Here is a 19,576-nt window from a genome sequence, read left to right as displayed (position 1 = left end):
AACATCCCATAGAAAACCCTTCCTTTCAAATAATGGTCTCTACCATTCTCTCTCCAGTCTGTATTTCTTTTGATTTACACCACAGGAAAGTCTTTGGCCTGCTCAGTCTTTGACATGAGCATCACTTCTTCCCAATGAACAAAAAATCTCTCCCCCACATTCAGGCTGCAACATATGGTCCCTTAGTTTTGTCCCCTTCTAACTCCAAAGGTTCATCTCACCTACCCATTTAATGCGATGCACATATGGATTTTTCTTTTATGGGATTTAGTGATTATACCAGCTGTGCACTATTGGACTCTGGTATGCAGAATTGGACTTTAGCCAATCACAGCTTAATTTTCCAGAGGTGTTGAGCACTTGCAGCTGCCCCTGAAGTCAATGGAACCTGTGGGTATTCAGCAGCTCCCTAAAACCCACCCAACAGTTTCTAGGGGTAGAAGTAATTACATTTATTTTATTTCACATTTTTAATGTTTTAAAGTTACATAAGATGTCCTCATCAGCCCCTCAGGTATTGTAGATATTACCCCTCTTTTAAAGATGGGGACATTGAGGCAGAGTTAAATGGCTTGCCCAAAGCGACCAAGGGGAATCCATACCAGCCAACAGAAATCTTGGGTTCCTGAATCTGGATGCAGTGTCCACACTACGATAGTACAGACAGACATCACCAACATTGTATGTTAAGAGGTTATGTTATCAAGAAATGTTTTTTTGTGTGAACATAGTTGGCAGAATAGAATTAGTGAAGTGCCATGCTATGCAATAATTTAGTACTAGATGTTTAAGACTATCATTTAGCAGGGGTTCTCAAACTGGGGGTTATGACCTCTGAGGGGGTTGCGAGGTTATTGCATGGAGGGCGGGGGACGCAAGCTGTCAGCCTCCACCCCCCAAACCTCACTTCGCCTCCAGCATTTATAATGGTGTTAAATATATAAATACATGTTTTTAATTTATAGGGGCGGGGGATCGCACTCATAGGCTTGCTGTGTGAAAGGGGTCACCAGTACAAAAGTTTGAGAACCCCTGAATTACAGGCACTAGAGGAAATATAGAAACTTGTTCCAGATTACTGGCATTGCTTAACAAAACAAATTTGTTTACTAGGGAATTCAAAATTTTTAGACCACTGTCTCCACAACAGTAATTGTTTAATCCTCTGCCAAGTGAGAAAGTTCAAACCAGCTGCCCACATTTTAGTGGGAAAGTAAACACCTTAATATTTTGAAGTGAAAGGAAGACTTTCATACTTCCCATGAGATGTTTAAATTTCCTGAAGCGGAAAATTTTCAACTGCCTTTTAAAAGCAATATTTACGCTTCATGTACTCAAAGTGTTTTATCATTTGATGCCTAACAGTTCATGTATTTAAAACTTCCATTCTTGCAGTAAATATTTATTCTATTCAATTTGTAAAAATGTAAGCATACACTATAAATAAGTGAGCTTTTCAGAGACTCCAAGCAGTCCTACAGGTGGTTCCCATTTTTCAAAAATGCCTTATCTTTATAGATCACTCATGGTATAGTTGAGAAAAGCTACATTTATCAGAGTGATCCTCCATGGATATACGGAAAGCATAAGAGCAACCAAATGGATAGAGAACCTTAATCCAGTAAATGAAAATAATAATCATTGGGGGAGAAGAGGTTACTAAATCTGGTATGAACATGGACTTATTTAGTAAATATGATTACCATTTCTTAAAAGACAATGTCACTTTGAAATCTAGTCCATTTAAAAAATATGAATTAAGAATAGCGGATGGATATAAGACCTGCAAAAGCTCCCCTACCAATTTTTTTGTGGTTTTACAACCACATTTGCCTATTTAAGGTAATATCCCCTCCCCTTAGTTGCATAGGAAACACTCAAAAAACAACAGAAATTGACTAACTAGTATAGGGTCTGAAATATAAGGTGGGCTGTATGTACTTCTCTAGCACCCCTAGGACCCGGAGTGTAGAAAATTGTGTCTGCTGCTGGGGCATATGTATTCTTGCTGCTCTAGAGGCACAGAGAGGGTGGAGTGCTGTGCTGAGGAAGGAGGGCACAAGAGACATAACAGGCAGGCAGGAGAAAAGGTGAGAGGGAATAACAGAAAGCAGCCGGAGCTGCAGGGAGAGAGAGGAGGAGGAGCCTCTTATGTACCTCTCTAGTACCCCCAGGAGCCTGGACTGATTAACAGCAGCTTCTCAGGGAGCTTCCTGCTGCTTCCCTGAACCCACTTGAGGAGAACAGGCAGCTAACTGAAGTCATAGGAGCCAGTTAGGCCCTTAAGATGCCAATATCTTCCTCACTTAGGCCCTGCTACCAGCCTGCTTATTTGTCCATTTCAACTGAGTGTTGAGAGCCACTATAGCTGGCACAGAACAGCAATCATGAGTGAAAGAAGAAAAAGCCCCTCTGGGGCAGCATTCAGAAAAAGCAAGCAAGCAAAGGAAGCTTTTATATCTAAGCAGGAAGCAGCTCTCCTGAGATACACAGACACAAATGTTCACAGTAAACCTTCTGGGCCCAGTGAGGATGTGAGTGGTGAGGAGATGCCTGATCTTCCAATTAGTCAGAGTGCAGGTAACCTGGCAGCTACTGCAGCATCCAAGTCTCCATCTCAAATGGATGTAACCATGTACTTTCCTGAAGAAAAGTTTAGATCAGAGAAGAGTGTGGTGGAGGCGCAAGAAACAGCTGCTGCTGAGTTTGGTTCCTTAAGTCTAGATGATCCAAGACTGTGGACCCACTTGAGCAGTAGCCTGAGGGACTTCCTTGTACTGCATGGGCCACAGCAAGTGAAAAACTTCCCCAAAGACAAAATAGAAGTTTCCATCCAACACATTACTGGCGTGAAATCCCCAATGGTGACAAAGTGGAGAGGCCATGGCTTATGTACTCAAAAACCCAGAATGCCGCATACTGTTTTTGTTGCAAACTCTTCCAGTCTAATGTTCCAACCACATTGGGTTCTACACGAACAAAGGACTGAAAAAATCTGGCTAGAAATCTGGCATGCCAAGAGAAGGCAGCAAATAAACAGAGAGCATTCCATAGGTGGAAAGAGCTTGAGATGAGACTAAGGTTAAAGGCCACCATAGATGATCAGCATCAAGAGAAGATTGCATCAGTGTCTCTTTACTGGCAAAATGTTCTGAAAAGCCTCATGGCCATTGTGAGACTGCTTGCTACTCAAAACCTAGCACTGTGTAGCACTTCAGATCAGCTGTATGGGCCAAGCAATGGAAACTTCCTTAAAATTGTGGAGCTTATGGCTAAGTTTGGTGCTGTACTCCAGGAGATCTAAGAAGAGTCACCACCCAAGAAATGGAGGACTTGTGGCACCTTAAAGACAAGTCATTACATCTGATGAAGTGAGCTGTAGCTCAAGAAAGCTTATGCTCAAATAAATTTGTTAGTCTCTAAGGTGCCACAAGTCCTCCTTTTCTTTTTGCGGATACAGACTAACACAGCTGCTACTCTGACACCCAAGAAATGTACACACACACCACTACCTTGGAAAAATAATTCAAAATAAGATCATACAGTTACTGTCAACAAAAGTCAAACAGAAGATTGTGGCAGATCTCAAGTCAGCAAGATATTACTCAATTATTCTGGACTGCACACCTGACATCAGCCATATGGAACAAATGACTTTAATGGTGTGTTTTGTAACAACAGAATCTAGTGAAAATGTCCCTGCAATGGTGATGGTCAGAGAGCATTTTCTAGAATTTATTGACACTGATGATACTACAGGAGCTAGTATGACAAATGTGCTTCTTAAAAAGCTGGAAGATTCAGGAATTGCGATAGCTGACATGAGTGGTCAGGGCTACGATAATGGTGCTAACATGAGAGGAAAGAACAGAGGAGTGCAGACACGGATCCGAGAATTAAACCCTCGAGCTTTTTTTGTCCCATGCTGTTCTCACGCATTGAACTTGGTGGTCAGTAATGTAGCGTCAGCTTCTAGTGAGGCTACTGAATTTTTTAATGTAATTCAAAGCATCTATGTATTTTTCTCTGCATCAACTCATCGATGGCAAATTTTGAAGCAACATCTGGGAACATCCTTGCTGACACTGAAACCCCTGAGTGCCACACAACGGCTAAGTCGAGTGGTGACGATAAAACCTAATTTTAAAAACACCAAATTAGGAAGATAGATGATGTCATAGTTGCCATTGTGGGGCATAATGCTTTGGCAGGAACTGTTCAAGGGAGAACAGTGGCAGAGGGAAATGGAATCACCAGAAACATACATAACTTCAAATTTCTGCGTGGCTTAGTGTTGTGGCATGACATACTGTTTGAAATAAATGTTGTAAGCAAGAGACTCCAAGGTATTCACCTTGATATATCTGGAACAATGGAACAACTGGACAAAGCAAAGTCACACCTACAGTCTTACCGGTCAGATGGGGGATTTCAAAATGTTCTGAAGAGTGCACATATGTTGGCAGAGGAACTTCACACTGAAGCTATTTTCCCACCCATTCAAGAATACAAGAGTCACCAAAGAAGAGGATGACATTTTGATTACGAGGCACAGGATAATCCCTTAAGAGACCCCCAAAACAATTCAAAGTTGAATTATTTAACCAGGTGCTAGATTGTGCAATACAGTCAGTTGAAGAATGTTTCATGCAGCTCAAGGAACACAGCAGTATATTTGGGATGTTGTATGATATTCCAAAACTCCTCACTGTACCTGAAGAAGACCTACACCAGCAATGCAGGGCACACACATGACATGCGCGATATTGATGCGAGTGATTTAGGTGATGAACTGAAAGCCCTTTCAAGATACATTTCAGCAGGATCAACTCCAAAGGCTGTTCTGGAATATATGTGCATAAATAAGATCACCCTCTTTCCAAATGCTTTTGTTACTCTGCGCATACTTCTAACACTTCCTGTAACAGCTGCTAGTGGAGAATGCGGCTTCTCCAAGCTGAAGTTAATAAAAACACATCTACACTCCACAATGACACAGGAGAGGCTGGTCGACCTTGCAACCATCTCAGTAGAGCATGAGCTAGCCCAGACTGTGGACCTTCAGCAGGAAGCAGTTCAAATCTTTGCAACCAAGAACGCACAGAAAGCACCACTTTCATTATTCAAACAGATAAGTGCCAGTGTTTACTATGCAGACAAGAAAAGTTACATTTGCTCTTCAGGCATTTGAAAGTTAAGTGTTACTTAAAATTTTTGAACAAGGCATTTTCAGTTGTTAGTTCTCCTTTTTGGGGTAGGTAGTAGAGGAGTATTATGAGAGGAGTAGAACAGGAAGAAGGCAGAATTGAGACCTTTCAAAGTTTTGGCCCAAGCAAGGGAGTATGGGGGTGTCATTTGAGCTCCCCGCCTCAGGTGCCAAAATGTTGTGGGCCGGCCCTGAAGAGGAGGCTGAAATATAAGCTGCATCTCAAACTCCATCATGAAAATTGAGACATGGCAATGCTTATGCAAATACCCTATCGCTAGCTCTGGCTTCTAAACTTTTTCTTGTTTTATATAACCCTTTCACTGAGTACAATCTCGCTCTCTCTCGGGAAGAAAAAAATATCAGATCCCTTAAAGTACTTTGGAGCTCTCAAAGGAATTCTTTCATTGACAGGAATCCTAGCTGTGTGTTAGTTCCATTACGACAGACACAGATAGCTGCCTTGCAGGTACATGCCTCTGAGTCACCTGTCTTTATGCAATGGTTACTGTTTCACAACTAGTGAAAGTTAGGCGGATTCCATGTTTGGTGGTATCCTCGCGTATGGCCCTGTCTCTTTCAATAACTGTCCATACCCATGGATTGGTGAAGTTTTAGGATTGTATATTTATTTTTAAAATATTACACACAAAACTTGACATGAGGATCTCCACCAATGATGTTTTATGTTTTTATTAGGGCTGTCAAATGATTAAAAAAATTAATCATGCAATTAAATAATCACAATTAATTGCACTGCAATTGTTAAATAAAACATTTCAATATTTTTGATGTTTTCTATATTTTCAAATATATTGATTTCAGTTGGAACAGAATAAAGTGTACAGCCCTCATTTATATTGTTATAACAAATTTTTGCACTGTAAAAAATAGTATTTTTCAATTTACCTCATACAAATTTTGTAGTGTAGTTTAATCTCTTTATCGTGAAAGTACAACTTCAAAATGTAGAATTTTATTTTTTTACACAACTGCACTCAAAATAAAACACTGTTAAGCTTTAGAGCCTACAGCTCCACTCTGTTAAACTACTTATTCAGCTAATTGCTAAGACAAACATGTTTGTTTACATTTATGAGAGAGAATGCTGCCCGCTTCTTATTTACAATGTCACCTGAAAGTGAGAACAGGTGTTCCCATGACACGGTTGTAGCCGGCATTGCAAGGTACTGACGCGCCAGATATGCTAAATATTTGTATGCCCCTTTGACCACCATTCCACTGTACACTTTGACATAAATATTTGAAAATCCAGAAAAACATCCACAAATATTTATAATAAATTTAAATTGGTAGTCTATTATTGTTTAACAGTGCAATTAAAATGGCAATTTTTTTTAATCGAGTTAATTTGTTGAGTTAACCATCAACTGCGATTAATTGACAGCCCTAGCTTTTATTGTTCAAATGCAGGAGGAAATTGTTTCATAAGCATGATGGACCATATTTTCTCTACAATAGAAATTCTCTGTGCAAGGAAACCAACACCATCCTTCATTGGTTCTTGGGAGTGAGAGGCGGAAATAAGATGAAGTTTCCCTTCCTTAGAGGGCAAAACCTTAAAGATCAGTTTGCCATTAAAAGAGGACATAGGACTGTCTTCCAGCATAGCTTCTAGTGTTCATTCAGGCTTGGACAGGGACTGAGCATCTGCAATGTTACATGCAACTGATAATTATGACCCAGCTTTGCATTCTTTAGAATTACAGTAATCCTGACTATACTTAGGCTATGTCTACACTACAGCCTTGCTGCTAAAAGGCACGCAGTGTAGCCATTGTTTGTCAGCAGGAGAGAGCTCTCCTGCCAACAAAATACTTCCACCCACAACGAGTAGTGTTTGCTTTGTCGGAAGGAGAGTGCTCCTGCTGACAAAGCACTGTTCATTCCAGAGCTTGTAGTCAGCAAAACCTTTGTCTGTCCGGGGTGTGTTTTGTTTTTTTTTAAAAACACCCCGAAAGACAAAAGTTTTGCCATTCAGTTGCCAGTGTAGACTTAGCCTTAGTCTCTCTCAAGTTCTTATATCGTGTTAGGAGACAAAAGTACCTTGTGTTCTCTGAGGGAGTAAAGGAAGCCATAAACGGCAATCAGATACCATAGTGATGAGTGCAGTAACAGAACGAATGGAAGTCAATAGGTGGGTCAATATTGGAATGATTGTGTAGCTATAGCACAGAAAGCACTGTGTAGTACTAAGAAACTAGGATGCCACAGTGTTAACCTTTCAGTCTCTGCAAGGATTTCCCTCCCCATGCATGCTTCTTCTAACCTTTCGGCCATTGTGAGACTTCCAGTAGCATCACTTAAGTAACACCCTTCCCACAAGATACGGACACAGTTCTCTACTCTCTCTAATCAACTCAATTTGAAGAGAAAGAACCAATGTTACTGGCATCTCCTATCACAAGCCTCATCTGCTTTTAGAGGCCAGTTTTTTCTTCAACTTGTTTTGGTGGGCCTTTTAAAATCTGTATTAGCTCTTTTACCAGAACAGAAAAAACTGGAACAAGAAAAACTCAGCACTGGAGAAAAGAGAACGATGTACAGTTTTATAAAATTAAATGAATAATTAGACCACTTATCAGAAGATTTTATAAAATACTGAACATGTTCAAAGTTCCAAGTTTTGATCATCTTTACTAGAATTTTTGCAGGATCACCTCAATGTACAAAAGTCTACTTTAAAATGAGCTTTGTTTTGAAAGTTCAGATTTGCATCTTTGCACCTAATGGACCTGCTCAAAACAAAAAGGAGTGTATGAGGTTTCCTTTTGTATCTTGAGAAAAGTGAGAGATTGAGATTCAGTAACAAACAGATGTTTCAACCAGCATCTCCAGTAGAAAAGGAGACTCTTTACATTACAGCTCTACTTTCTTTACACATGCAACCAATAGGCATCCTAGACACAGAAATTAAGGAATGATGAGTCAGGCAGCAACTACTGAGTGTGTATGAAGAGTGCCATCAAACTCACTTACTCCATTACCCCCATCGAATACTAGAGAAGACCTAGACTCATGTGTCTCAACAAAGATAGCAAAGAATAGGGAAATCTTAGAAAAAGAGTGACACTGAACAGATACTAAATGGAGAATATAGTTAATAGTTTCTTGGAATGACTGATAAAGCAGAAAAAGTAAAACAAGATTATTCATGATCCTTAAGAATGAAGCTGGGCAAGCAAAAGTGGTTTTGCAAAAATATGAAAGGGCTTACATTTGCAAAGAGGATCTCAAATAAGAGCCATTACAAACACAATATACCTAGCTACTTTTTACTTTGAGCAGAAAAATAAAAAGTACATTCAGAGCAACAATGAAAAAACCCCACAACTTTTTGGACCAATGAAGACCGGAGGGGTTTGTTTGTTTGAATTCTGTCTGGGATGGTGAACTATGACAGACCTCTGTGATGATTTGAGGATCTGTCTTTACAGCGAATTCTGTGTGAGATTACGAACTTTGTATGTATCCTTATCAAGCTGCAAATTCCATTTTTAGTGTGGAAGCTAGTTGCTTTCTCTGTGCGCTTTGGTATTTCAGTCCAGCCTGGAGCAAACGGGCAAACCAAAATGGGTTGTTGACTTGAGTGCTCGATCATTATAGAGTAACAGCTGTAGACAAGAGTGACTCCCCTGAGAGACCAATTCTCCTAGCTGGGAGAGGTGACCTGACAATGAAGTCACCAGATCGGACTCAGCAGTCAACTGTTGAGGCTGACTAGGAAATCATCTGATAAAGGAGAAAGGAAGGCTACAAAGGGCAGAAACTGCTCTATTCTTCTCTTTGGCCACTTCTCACCAACTTAAGATGAGAGAAGTTGCTGCAGGAGATGGATGAGACAGAAGGGTGGACCCTATGTATTTGAACACAGATTGTTCCCCCAAGACTGCCAAGGTGAGGGGAAATGCATGTAGTAGTAGTGTTTTTTTTTTTTTAAATGGATGGGTGTATTTCCTAGGTTATTAAATAAAGAGCAAAGTATCACAGAACAAAAGTGTCTGTTATATGCTACACCTACCACATGCCTCTTGAGAGAATCTGCAGCCCAGAAAGATCAGACCTTTGCTGGGATTCTAGGAGAAGGGTTTACATAAGCTACTGGGGTATCCTGGGGGTGCTGGAAGTTGGGGCCTACACAAGTAGCTTGAAGGGCTTCATTTCCGTGAAGGAGTAAGAGAGTTAGTGCCCTGGAAATGTGCCAGACAGAGCACAAGGGAAGAAACAGTGCTGCAGCCTGCTAAGACCCAGGAAGGCTTAAAACACTTGGAGATCCAGATGTGTTAAGTGGCCAACTGAGGACTACTCCACTGGAGCTGTCACAATATACAGAAAGATTTAGTTTTAGAACATCTTTTAGTAAATAGCTTAACAGACTTGGATAAAGTATTTTTGTTTTGTTTTGGAAAACACACAGGGCTATTAGACAGCAATTTTTGGTGCCAAAAATGGTGTATTTCTTCTCAGAATAGAAAATGTAACCATGATTCTGACCATCTATATGGTTAAGTATTGCAAGAAAACTTATGACTTCCATATGCAACCTTTGATATTTTTAAATGTGTGGTGCACAAATAGACAAATGTTCAATCTTAAGTGTTAAGATATAGTGATACAAATTTCAGAATGAACAGGACAAGATACCTTAAGGCACTATTTTAAGTAACTATGTAAAAAATTTCCATTAAAGTTAGTAAGTAACTGCCTTGTCCACCTTTTTTGTTAGCCCATTTGGTTGTAAAACAAAGTGCTTAATTTGCAGTATTAATCTGCAATATTATTAAACATTGACAGCTATTGAAATAGCTACCATACTTCTCATTGAGAATGGAATCTCAGAGCTGTATGAGATTACTTTAAATCATCAGGTATTCTGTCTGCCAGGGATACAAAACTAAAATCTACAGAGTTCTTATTTAGAAATCAAATTAGAAAATTAAATTAGATATGCCAAGTGTCCCAAGACTGTTACTAATATAGCCAAAGAACAGCACTTCAAAATGTTCATGTTCAGAGGGAAGAGTTGTTTAATGCCTGGTTCTCGAGGTTAAGACTACCAGCAAGATCACACCATGTTATACAGAGTAACAAATGCATATAGGCAAAGTAGTGTATTGTTCTGCAGGCCCTTATTGGTAAGAGATGAGAGAAGTAGAATTCTAGCAACATTGGTTAACCTGAACCATACCATGTTGATTAGCTTAACAACTGATAAACTAGTAATTCTCGTGAGTATTTAGATCAACTTAAACTTGAAGTACATCTTAATAAAGAACTGCTCAATTCAGGACACGATTCTTGAATCTCATCTTAAGCTTTTTCTTTTAAGTGATATTTTAGACCATAAGAAACTTGTATTTTTTCTATTCTCTTCATATTAGTACCATCTATGTATCTAAAATTAAACTGCACTTCTGGTTTTAACCAGAGTTTGGGTGTACACTCAAAAGGCCTGGCTATCTTGCCATCTGATATACAATACAGCAACGCTAAACCAGAAGGGTTTGACTGGAACAAACTAAATTAAAAGTGGTTTACAAAAAAAATTTAAGTGTTTGGGTTTTTAACAGTACATCCCTTATGCCAACTGCATTAAAATCCAAGCATTTAGTTTATGCAAAATATCCCTGGTGCTAGATACCACATACAGATTTCAGAGTACCCAATGTTCACTGCACATATATAATTTAGAGTATTTTTATATGTAAATTATACTTTTTATGCCACTTGGCACAGGATATAGCACATTTTCCCTGTTCAAAGCGGAATGATGGCAGTATGCTTTAACGTATTTTGTTTCCAACATGTAAAAATAAGGTTACATTGGTTGATGGTAGCTCAGGACATGTAATAAACTACCAGCCTCTGAGGTTTAAGTAACTGTCCCCATTTAAAACAAAACAAAGATTTCATTTCTCCACACCCTCTTAACATACTATTGCCTCCTTAGCTCTGTAAAGGATAAATGCAATACTGCTATACCTGCCATGGAAACAGAAACAGTTAAAGAGTTAATCTAATCTCCTAGGCCTGCTACTTGTCATAGTGATCTGCCTGTATGTCCATTCTTGTAGACAAAAATCAGGAGAGAAAAGAATACTACTTTAACTGAGGACTAGTGTGACCAGATGTCCCAAAGATATTCAGGGTTTGTGTCTCATATAGGCGGCTATTACCCATTACCGTCTGTCCCTCTCTTTCACACTTGCTCTCTGGTCACCTTAACTGTGACCCAAGAGAAGGAATTACGTTGTTAGTGTGGTGGTAGGCATTTACAAACTGTTTTGTCAACGAAATGTATGCATATAAACCAGGGCCTATCTCCCTTCAGACTTATTTATATATTAACCCTTTCCCCTTTTGTGGAACAACTTGAAGGTTATTCATTTTTTTACAAGGGAGTATTATTTAATACTCTTATCCAAAACATGCACTCGTGAGTCAATGTGTGATCTGTCTTTATGTATACAATGTGGAATTTTCAAGAGTGCTTATGTGATTTGACTTTCAAATAGGACTTGTGCTCCTAAATTATTCAGGAGTTTTTGAAAATCCCATCCAGAGCATACATCTTCACTCTCTTCTCTCCAGAGAACAATCTTAAGGCTAATATCACCAGTCCTTTACAGATAAGAGGCTTTGTGCAATATGTATCTGTTCTTAAAATACATTTAGACCTTTATACTTAGATTGTTTCCCCTTGAGCATTTAAGGTAATTGCAGAGTTTCTACCAAGACCCTGTAAAATGGTGGCCTAAGACTTTCATTTCCACACCTCCCCCTAATGCTTCCCTTACCCAACGTTTCCCTCCCACACTTTAATTTAGTTTCAGAATACACACATATATATACACATTTCAAAGCTTCATACTTTGGAGCACACAGTGATTGTCTTATTGGATTACCCCAAAATGGCCACAGGGATAACTGCATCTCTGATCCCTTTGTAGTCTCCTTGAGGGCACTCCTGCTCAGATCTCGGGCCCCTTTTTCAGAGTGGGAATTCATATCCTTCTCCCTCCAGACTGTGGATTTAGGCTGTAATTTCCTTGCAAGTTACAGTTAGGGTTGCCAGTCCTCCAGAACTGTCCTGGAGTCTCCAGGAATAAAAGATTAATCTTTAATTAAAGACTATGTCATGCGATGAAACCTCCAGGAATACATCCAACGAAAATTGGGAACCCTAATTACAGTGCTTCTCCAAGCAAGTCTCACTTTAGTCCAGCACCTGCAGTTCTACTATCTACCAGAAACTATGACAGGTTTACCAGTGACCAATCAATTTTCACAAACCACAGTACATTTATTTAGGACAAAAAGACTACACAGAAAAAACGTATTACAAAACCAAAAGTCGACATGCAGGCTAATTTTACCAGACACTACTTATCATCTGCATGGAATTCTCGTACGCCCATACACTAGTTATCAGTTCTTTGTTCCACAGTACCTCACACTCTGAATCAGCTCAGGCTGACCCTTTACACAGTTTGGGGTCTTTGTTTGCTGCTCCTCTTGAACCTAGTCAAAACTAGTATATACAGGCCCACTCCTGCCCCTTCCAACCATGTTACGCCTACAGACTTCTTCAACTGCTTAGAGAGTTGCATTAACTTCCCCCAGTGATCCAAGACCCAACAGAAAACCACAGCAGCACGCCAGGAGCACAAAGATACATTCATTGCTTGTTGGTAATCTATGAATAGCCTATGTGCCTGTAGCTCAATGTGGATAAAAATTTTAATAAAAACGTTAGATTTTTTTTATTGAAATCCACATTTTTTTTCAAATTACAATGGTTTTCTTTTAGAAGATAAATCTGTTTAAAATGAAAGCTGAATTTAATACAAAATTTGTTGGGTCCTAAACTACTTATAAGATAGCTGTAAATGTGAATCATATTTTGATAAGAGAAGTTTATGTATCCAAAACATATGGCTGTTTTGTTTAATAAAAATAAGTTATATATGCCATTTTGTGTTCAACTAAATTCCAGTTACAGTAGAACCTCAGTTATGAGCTGACCAGCTCAAATATATTTAAAATCTCAGAAATATTTAAGTTATCCCTCTATTGAAAATGCTTGTTAGTCTAGGTTTTGCTACAGTTTGAAGAGTAAATTAGTATCTGTATTGGTTTTAATGGGAGTAAGCACATGTCAGTGTTCATTGGGTTACTTACCAATCAAGATTTGACCTGTTTTTATGGCTGAGCTGCCTGGGACCAAGCCATGAACTACAAGCTTCTCTTCATTGATCCCTTTGTTGCTTCTGTCTTGTTCTCCTTGCTTTTCAGCTCTTCTGCTGCTCCATGAAGACTGATGAACAATCCCTACCAATGCCTCCAGAAGCTTGAGTTTTCCCCCTGCTCCAGCACTGGGTAGTCTTTTTGGATTTACATAGACACAAACATCTTTATACCGTTGCTGGACTATGACTCCCACCTTCTGAGTGGATTGGTGTTTCAGTATGGAGGTTGGGCCGGAAGGATGCCCATCACTACCACCAGTTCCTTTCTTACCAGAATGCTTTGGTAAAAGGCTTTTCTTTTTTAAAATTTTGGTGATTTTTTTCAGTCTGGGTTCATACTTTCTTTCTTTTCGTGATCCCTCTTGAATAACCTCAGCTTCATTTTCACGGAACCTGACATGATTCCCTGCAGCCACCTCCGAAGAGATGTCTTGAAGAAGAGTTTCTTCTTCACCTTCACTCAGTTCTAGATAAAATAATTCCCCATTTTTCTGCACACTGTCCAACCATTCAGGCTCAAGGTCGCTGAGAGAGAGAAAGAGAGAATTAAATGCTAATGCAGACAAGGAAGACAGCAATACCAACTACATTTGTTTACTTCGGAGAGGGGGTGAGAAAAAGTCTGCCTCTTGAAATTCTATGGCATTGGTGCTCTAGATCATGTTGAATATAAAAATCCTTACAGGGAGAAAGGAATAAAAAAAAGCGGGCAGTGGGGGGCAGAAAACCACAACTGCCCTTCTAGAGTCTGAAGTAGCTTTTCATAGTGTCTTACTGTTCATCCATTGCAAAAGCATCATTCACAGAAGCCAATTTCATTGAATTGTTCCTTTCAAAGCCATGTCTGAATAAGTAACCATTATCCATCAGAGTGAGGGATTTTCTTTTAGTCAAACAAGAATGACATCCTGTCCATTCTCTCCCATGTTCATCCCTTAAGCCATCAGAAAGAACAGTTGTATTGATGGCATTTATGAACAGCATACCAATAAAAACTGAGTTAGTAAAGTGTACTTTAGCAATAAAATAACAGACTATTAATGCTTTGTTTATGGGTAGATTTCTACCTCCCTTCCCTATCCCAACTGGGTTTATTTTTAAGTGTCAATAAAATAAGCTTCCATTTAGAACTGATAACAGTACAATCTTAGTTCCACAGTCAGTCTAAATTAAGAGTACTCTTATGGTAATATAGGTTTCCATGGGTTTAGGTGAGTAAAGCACATTATATACAGTCAGCTATATAACTGAAGGTTTAAGGGACAATTAAGGTGACTCCATCTGGACAAATTTCCGATAGAATGCTTATGAAGGAACTCCATGATACTATTTTTCCTTCCTGAGACCCCATAAGAGCCCTTCTGAGGGAGATTCACAGTTTTGGTTACTTAGGGCTAGTCTACACTGGCAACGCTAAAGCACTGCCATGGCAGCGCTTTAACATGGCTTGTGTAGTCACAGCAGAGGGCTGGGAAAGAGAGAGCGCTCTCCCAGCAGTCTAAAAAACTCCCCTCCACGAGAGACTTAGCTCCCAGTGCTGGTGCACTGTTTACACTGGCACTTTACAGTGCTGAAATTTGCTGCGCTCAGGGTAGCGTTTTTTCACCCCCCTGAGCAAGAAAGTTGCAGCGCTGTGAAGTGCCAGCGTAGACAAGCCCTTAGACTGTAACGTCTTGGAAGCAGGGAATATATTTTTTCTGTGTTTGTACAGCCCTCTACCCTAATGGGGTCCTAGCCTATAGCTGGACTCCTAATTGCTAATATAAATAACTTGGTGGCAGAAGGAGTCATTCTGCACAGCATTCGCCATCTGTAGTCAAACAAACATCTGCACACAAGTTCATGCTGCTTGGGGGAAAAATTAACTGAGTCTCCAAGTCTTTCCCACCCTCATACCCCCAGCTTCCACAGGAACACTGCAACTGGGGAGAGAGTAGCAAGCAGAGCAGAAGCACAGAGGGATCAAATTTGTATAGGCCTGGGAGTTTCCTTCCCCATGAATCTGCAAGATGATGGGGCCACACGACCTACACAGCCTCACCCATCCACTAAGGCTCTTCCTTCCTGGGTAAAGATTTGAAAGAAACTGTATAAGCTGAACATAGGAAGTTATTCTTCCTCCCCCTCAATATAATATGGCCTCAAGAAATGAAATTTGTTAGAGAAGTAGGCATGAACATGAATGTCCTTGGTTCATTAGTAGGGATTTTGACACTGAAGTAGTTGGGACAATATACTGATTAGAGCAGGATATCAGTTTTCATACAAATTTACACTTTGAAACCTATGAATTACATCTAACTAGCATTGCTGTGCTTTCAGAGTCAGCTACAAAACGTCTGTCCAGGTATCTTGGTAAAAATATGAATAAAGATGTACTAGAATGGATGTATGTATAATCCGTGCTCTGATCTTACAGCCAAACAAAAAACTTTGAAAACAATAGAGGCAGACAGAAATAGGACTGCTTTTAAAAATAGTCTGTATTCTAAAATTACAAATTAAGAACATAGGTCAGCTATGCAACATACTGAAGTACTTCAACCTCCAACCATTAGTCCACATATTGTGCAAAAACTAACTCTCTTCTCCCTCTGCTGAAACCAAATCTAGAACTATTATAGAAATATTTCCAATAATTGTCTAGCCACACACATATTTGTTACTTTCTAAACAAAAAGAAATCTATACTAACAGATTAAGGTTTTAACAGAATTTTACCCACACAATGACAAATGCGGAAAGGAGAACAGAGGTGCATATGCATATGCATGGTGCATATGAATCACAACCAAAACATGGCAACTACAGCTGGTATGGAATTTCCTGATGAAACAGGTTTTTGGCAGAAAATGCCAATTTGTTGAAATGTTTTGTGGAAACGTGTTGTTTTTGATAAACTTCTTATGAAACAGGCAGGGTTTCCTCAGAACCCTGCCTGGTTTTCTGCCAGCTTGCCTGGTGGGCTGCTGGGGAGACCAGTACCCAGGGCTTTTAGGATCTATGCTGAAGAGCTGGGGAGCCCTGGCTCTGCAGCAGGGAGCCTGGAAGCTCCAAGAGCTCCAGCTTGAAAAAGGCTCTCAGTGCTTCCAGGCTGATTGCCACCGAGCCATGAGGTCTGGCTCCCAAACTCTGATGTGGCCTGTCAAGGAGATGGATTAACTAAGCTGATGGGAGAGGCTCGCTCCTATTGGCTCAGAGCAGTGGTGGGCTGTGTGCAGGCCACAGGTTGCCCACCAGTGGCTTAAAGCATCTTCATTAAAGCGCTACAGGGGCACAACTACATCAGCGAAGCTGCACTGACGCAGCACTTTAAGCTTAGACCTGCCCTTAGTTACAAGATTATCATCTGCAGGGAACAGGATTTGCCTCCAGAAGAACCATACACTGTTTCTATGCATCTCATTAGAGTGTTAACTGTGAATCTTACTGATGTTTCTGGAAGAGAAGAAATCCTACACATACTTCCAGACCATACTGTAGTAGCAAAACTACTCTGAGGCTGCTACTCCAGCCTTAAGCTAAAATAGTCACTAAAACAGAGGCTGGAGTAGTATAATCAAAAGGAAGGTTAGACAACAGTAGCAAGGATATTTCAGGATTCTGATGCCAGGGAAAGGGTCAGGACGCAGGTTAACTGTGCAGAAGTAACAGGTTTCTGTAGATTTCAAGGTGTTTGCTACTTCTGTGGACTGAGGCCCTTACTCATTCCACCAAACATAGCAAGGAGTCACAGAAAACTCAAGCCACATTTACACTACGTAACTGTACAGGCACATCATGTCTACACTACAAATTTATGTTGACCTAACTTATGTCAGCATACAGCCATCACAGTTATTAAATCGCTTGTGTGCACGCACACGTGGCTCCTTGTGTTCGTGGTGTGCATCCTCACCAGAAGTGCTTGTATCAACTGTATTGTCAGTGTGGGACATTATGAGGCTGCTCCTCAAAGCCAGTAACAGTCGATGTAAGCCACGAAGTGTCTACACTGACATTGCATTGACCATGACTGTATGTCACTCAGGAAGGTGAGGTTACTAAATCAGCACTCACTTACATCACCGGGAGTCAAATTAAGTGAAGACACTCTCACAGCTAGGTTGATGCAAGGCAGCTTAAATCGACCTAACCTTGTAGTGTACGCTAGGCCACAGTCTACATCAAACAATAGTAGCTAAGTCAACAGAGGCATTTTTTCATCAATCTAGCTGCATCTACACTGGGGTTAGGTCAGCATGGCTACAGAGTTCAGGCATGTGGATTTTTCACATATCTGTGATGTAGCTACGTCGACCTAAATTTTAAGCGTAGACCAGGCTTTACCCTACCACCAGCATAAAATGAACAATGTTTTGGAAACAGAGTAAAAAATAAATAAATCAGTTTTCTGCCCAAAACTTGGGAAAGGGGGGAATGAACATGTTTTAGCTAGGGGAACGGACAACAGTGTAACCCTAAAATAACAAAAGTTGTAGCCATCTGAAATTAACAGAAGCTCCTAGGAGCAAATTACACCACTTATCTAGGTATCTAAATATGGACTTAAGAGCCTAACTTTAGGTTTTCAGATCCCAGCTGCCACAATCTAAGGAAATACATAATACTTGGCACATTCATATTTATGCATGAATAGTTATTTTAAACATAATATTTGTAACAGTTTTGTTATTACAGTTAAACAGCCAAGTCCCCTTCTGGGAGCTATTTAAATTATTAATAAGACTAACAGAAATTGACTAACTGAACCACCCTATATGGACTCAAATATAAGGGCTGAAACTGTCCTGAGACCATTTCCCCTTTTACAGTACCTTCCGCCCCAAAGTACTTTCTGACAGGACACCAGTGCAGGAGGTCCTTCCTATCCCTTTTCTACGGTGGAAAACAGAGGCACACAGAGTGAAGCTATTTGCCCGAGTTCTCACAACTGACGAGTGGAAAAGGGGAGCGTGAAATCCAAGCTCTCCTGAATGGAGCTGGGCGTCAGGAGCCTTAGGATGCCGAGGTGCGCTGTCTCACACCTGGCGCCCTGGACGCCAGCCACCCTGGCTGGCTGCAGCGCCTGACCCCAGGGGACGGCGCACGCTGGCCAGATCCGAGTCCTTCCCTCCCGAGGGCCAGAGAACACGGTCACTCTCTGCCCCAGGCCCACGGGGGTGGGGGCGCCCTTACTCAGAGCCCCCGGAGAACGATGCAGAGCAGGAGCCGGTCTCGCTGCTGTCGCCGCCGCCGCCGCCCGCAGCTTCTTCCCCCTCCTGCCGCGGTGCCAGCTCCCGAGGCATCTCGAGGGACAGCGGCTCTTCCATGCCGGGGGGGCGGGGGCACGATGTCGCCTCACCACTACGAAGCCAAGCAGCCCCCAGCCGCCATGATACCAACCCCCGGAAGCACGAGGGGGGCACGTGATGCCCGCCCCGCCCTTCTATTGGTGCGGCCGGCCGGGTGCCATGGAGACGGGAGAAGCCCAGTTGAGAGAGAGCGGCCGGTGGCTGCGAGGCGGCTCCTGCTGCAGCAGCGACCGGCTAGCGCCGGCGGGTTCGGGCCCCTACCGGCCTGAGCGCCCCCCCCCGGCCCCGCAGCAGGCGGCACAGGGTCCGGGACTGCGGAACAGCGCGGGGGGCTCCCCGCTAGGCGCGGGCTCCGACTCGGCCTCAGCCCGGGAGCGCTCCCGCCGGGCGCTGTGCGATCAGAAGAGGCGCGGGCAGCCGGGGCCGGAGCGACAGACACAACCCTTGTGCCCTAATGGCGCCCGTGGCCGCATGCCAGGGCGAGGGTACCGATTCCCATCTCCCCAGCCCACGGCTCAGCCTGACGAGCGGACTGCACCTTCGTTTGCGAGGGATCAGGCAGAAAAGCGTGGGATAGACCCCGGCACCAGCCGTGAAAAGACTCAGGGCTGCGGTGTATTTCACACCATACCAATAAGCCCTAGCTCTTTTCCAAGGCTTTTCACCAGTCGATCTCTTACCGCTTTGCAAAAGGAGTCAGTATTGTTATCCCCACTTTACTGGTAGGGAAACTGAGGCACAGTGATTTGCCTAAAGTCACCCAGCAGAACTGGTGACAGAGCCAAGAACAGAACCTAGGTGTTTTG

General features: G+C 41.6%; 1 protein-coding gene across 2 annotated transcripts in view; it reads right to left on the bottom strand.

Annotated features, from left to right (window-relative positions):
- The window catches only part of INTU (inturned planar cell polarity protein), a 100,137-nt gene extending 81,278 nt beyond the window's left edge, over nucleotides 1–18,859 (bottom strand). For both annotated transcript variants that reach the window (XM_073341086.2, XM_073341087.2), the window contains exons 1-2: nucleotides 18,655–18,859; nucleotides 13,409–14,001 (exon numbers count right to left, since the gene is read on the bottom strand). In XM_073341086.2, coding sequence (XP_073197187.2) covers nucleotides 13,409–14,001; nucleotides 18,655–18,788 — 727 coding nt within the window. In that variant the 5' untranslated portion in view covers nucleotides 18,789–18,859. The remainder of the gene's footprint in view (nucleotides 1–13,408; nucleotides 14,002–18,654) is intronic.
- Nucleotides 18,860–19,576: the final 717 nt, after the last annotated feature.

The sequence above is a fragment of the Lepidochelys kempii genome, chromosome 4, assembly GCF_965140285.1.
Source record: "Lepidochelys kempii isolate rLepKem1 chromosome 4, rLepKem1.hap1, whole genome shotgun sequence".
In the NCBI taxonomy this organism is placed as follows: Eukaryota; Metazoa; Chordata; order Testudines; family Cheloniidae; genus Lepidochelys; species Lepidochelys kempii.
Note: the sequence above shows the minus strand (reverse complement) of the source record. Positions and strands in the feature narration are given on the sequence as shown.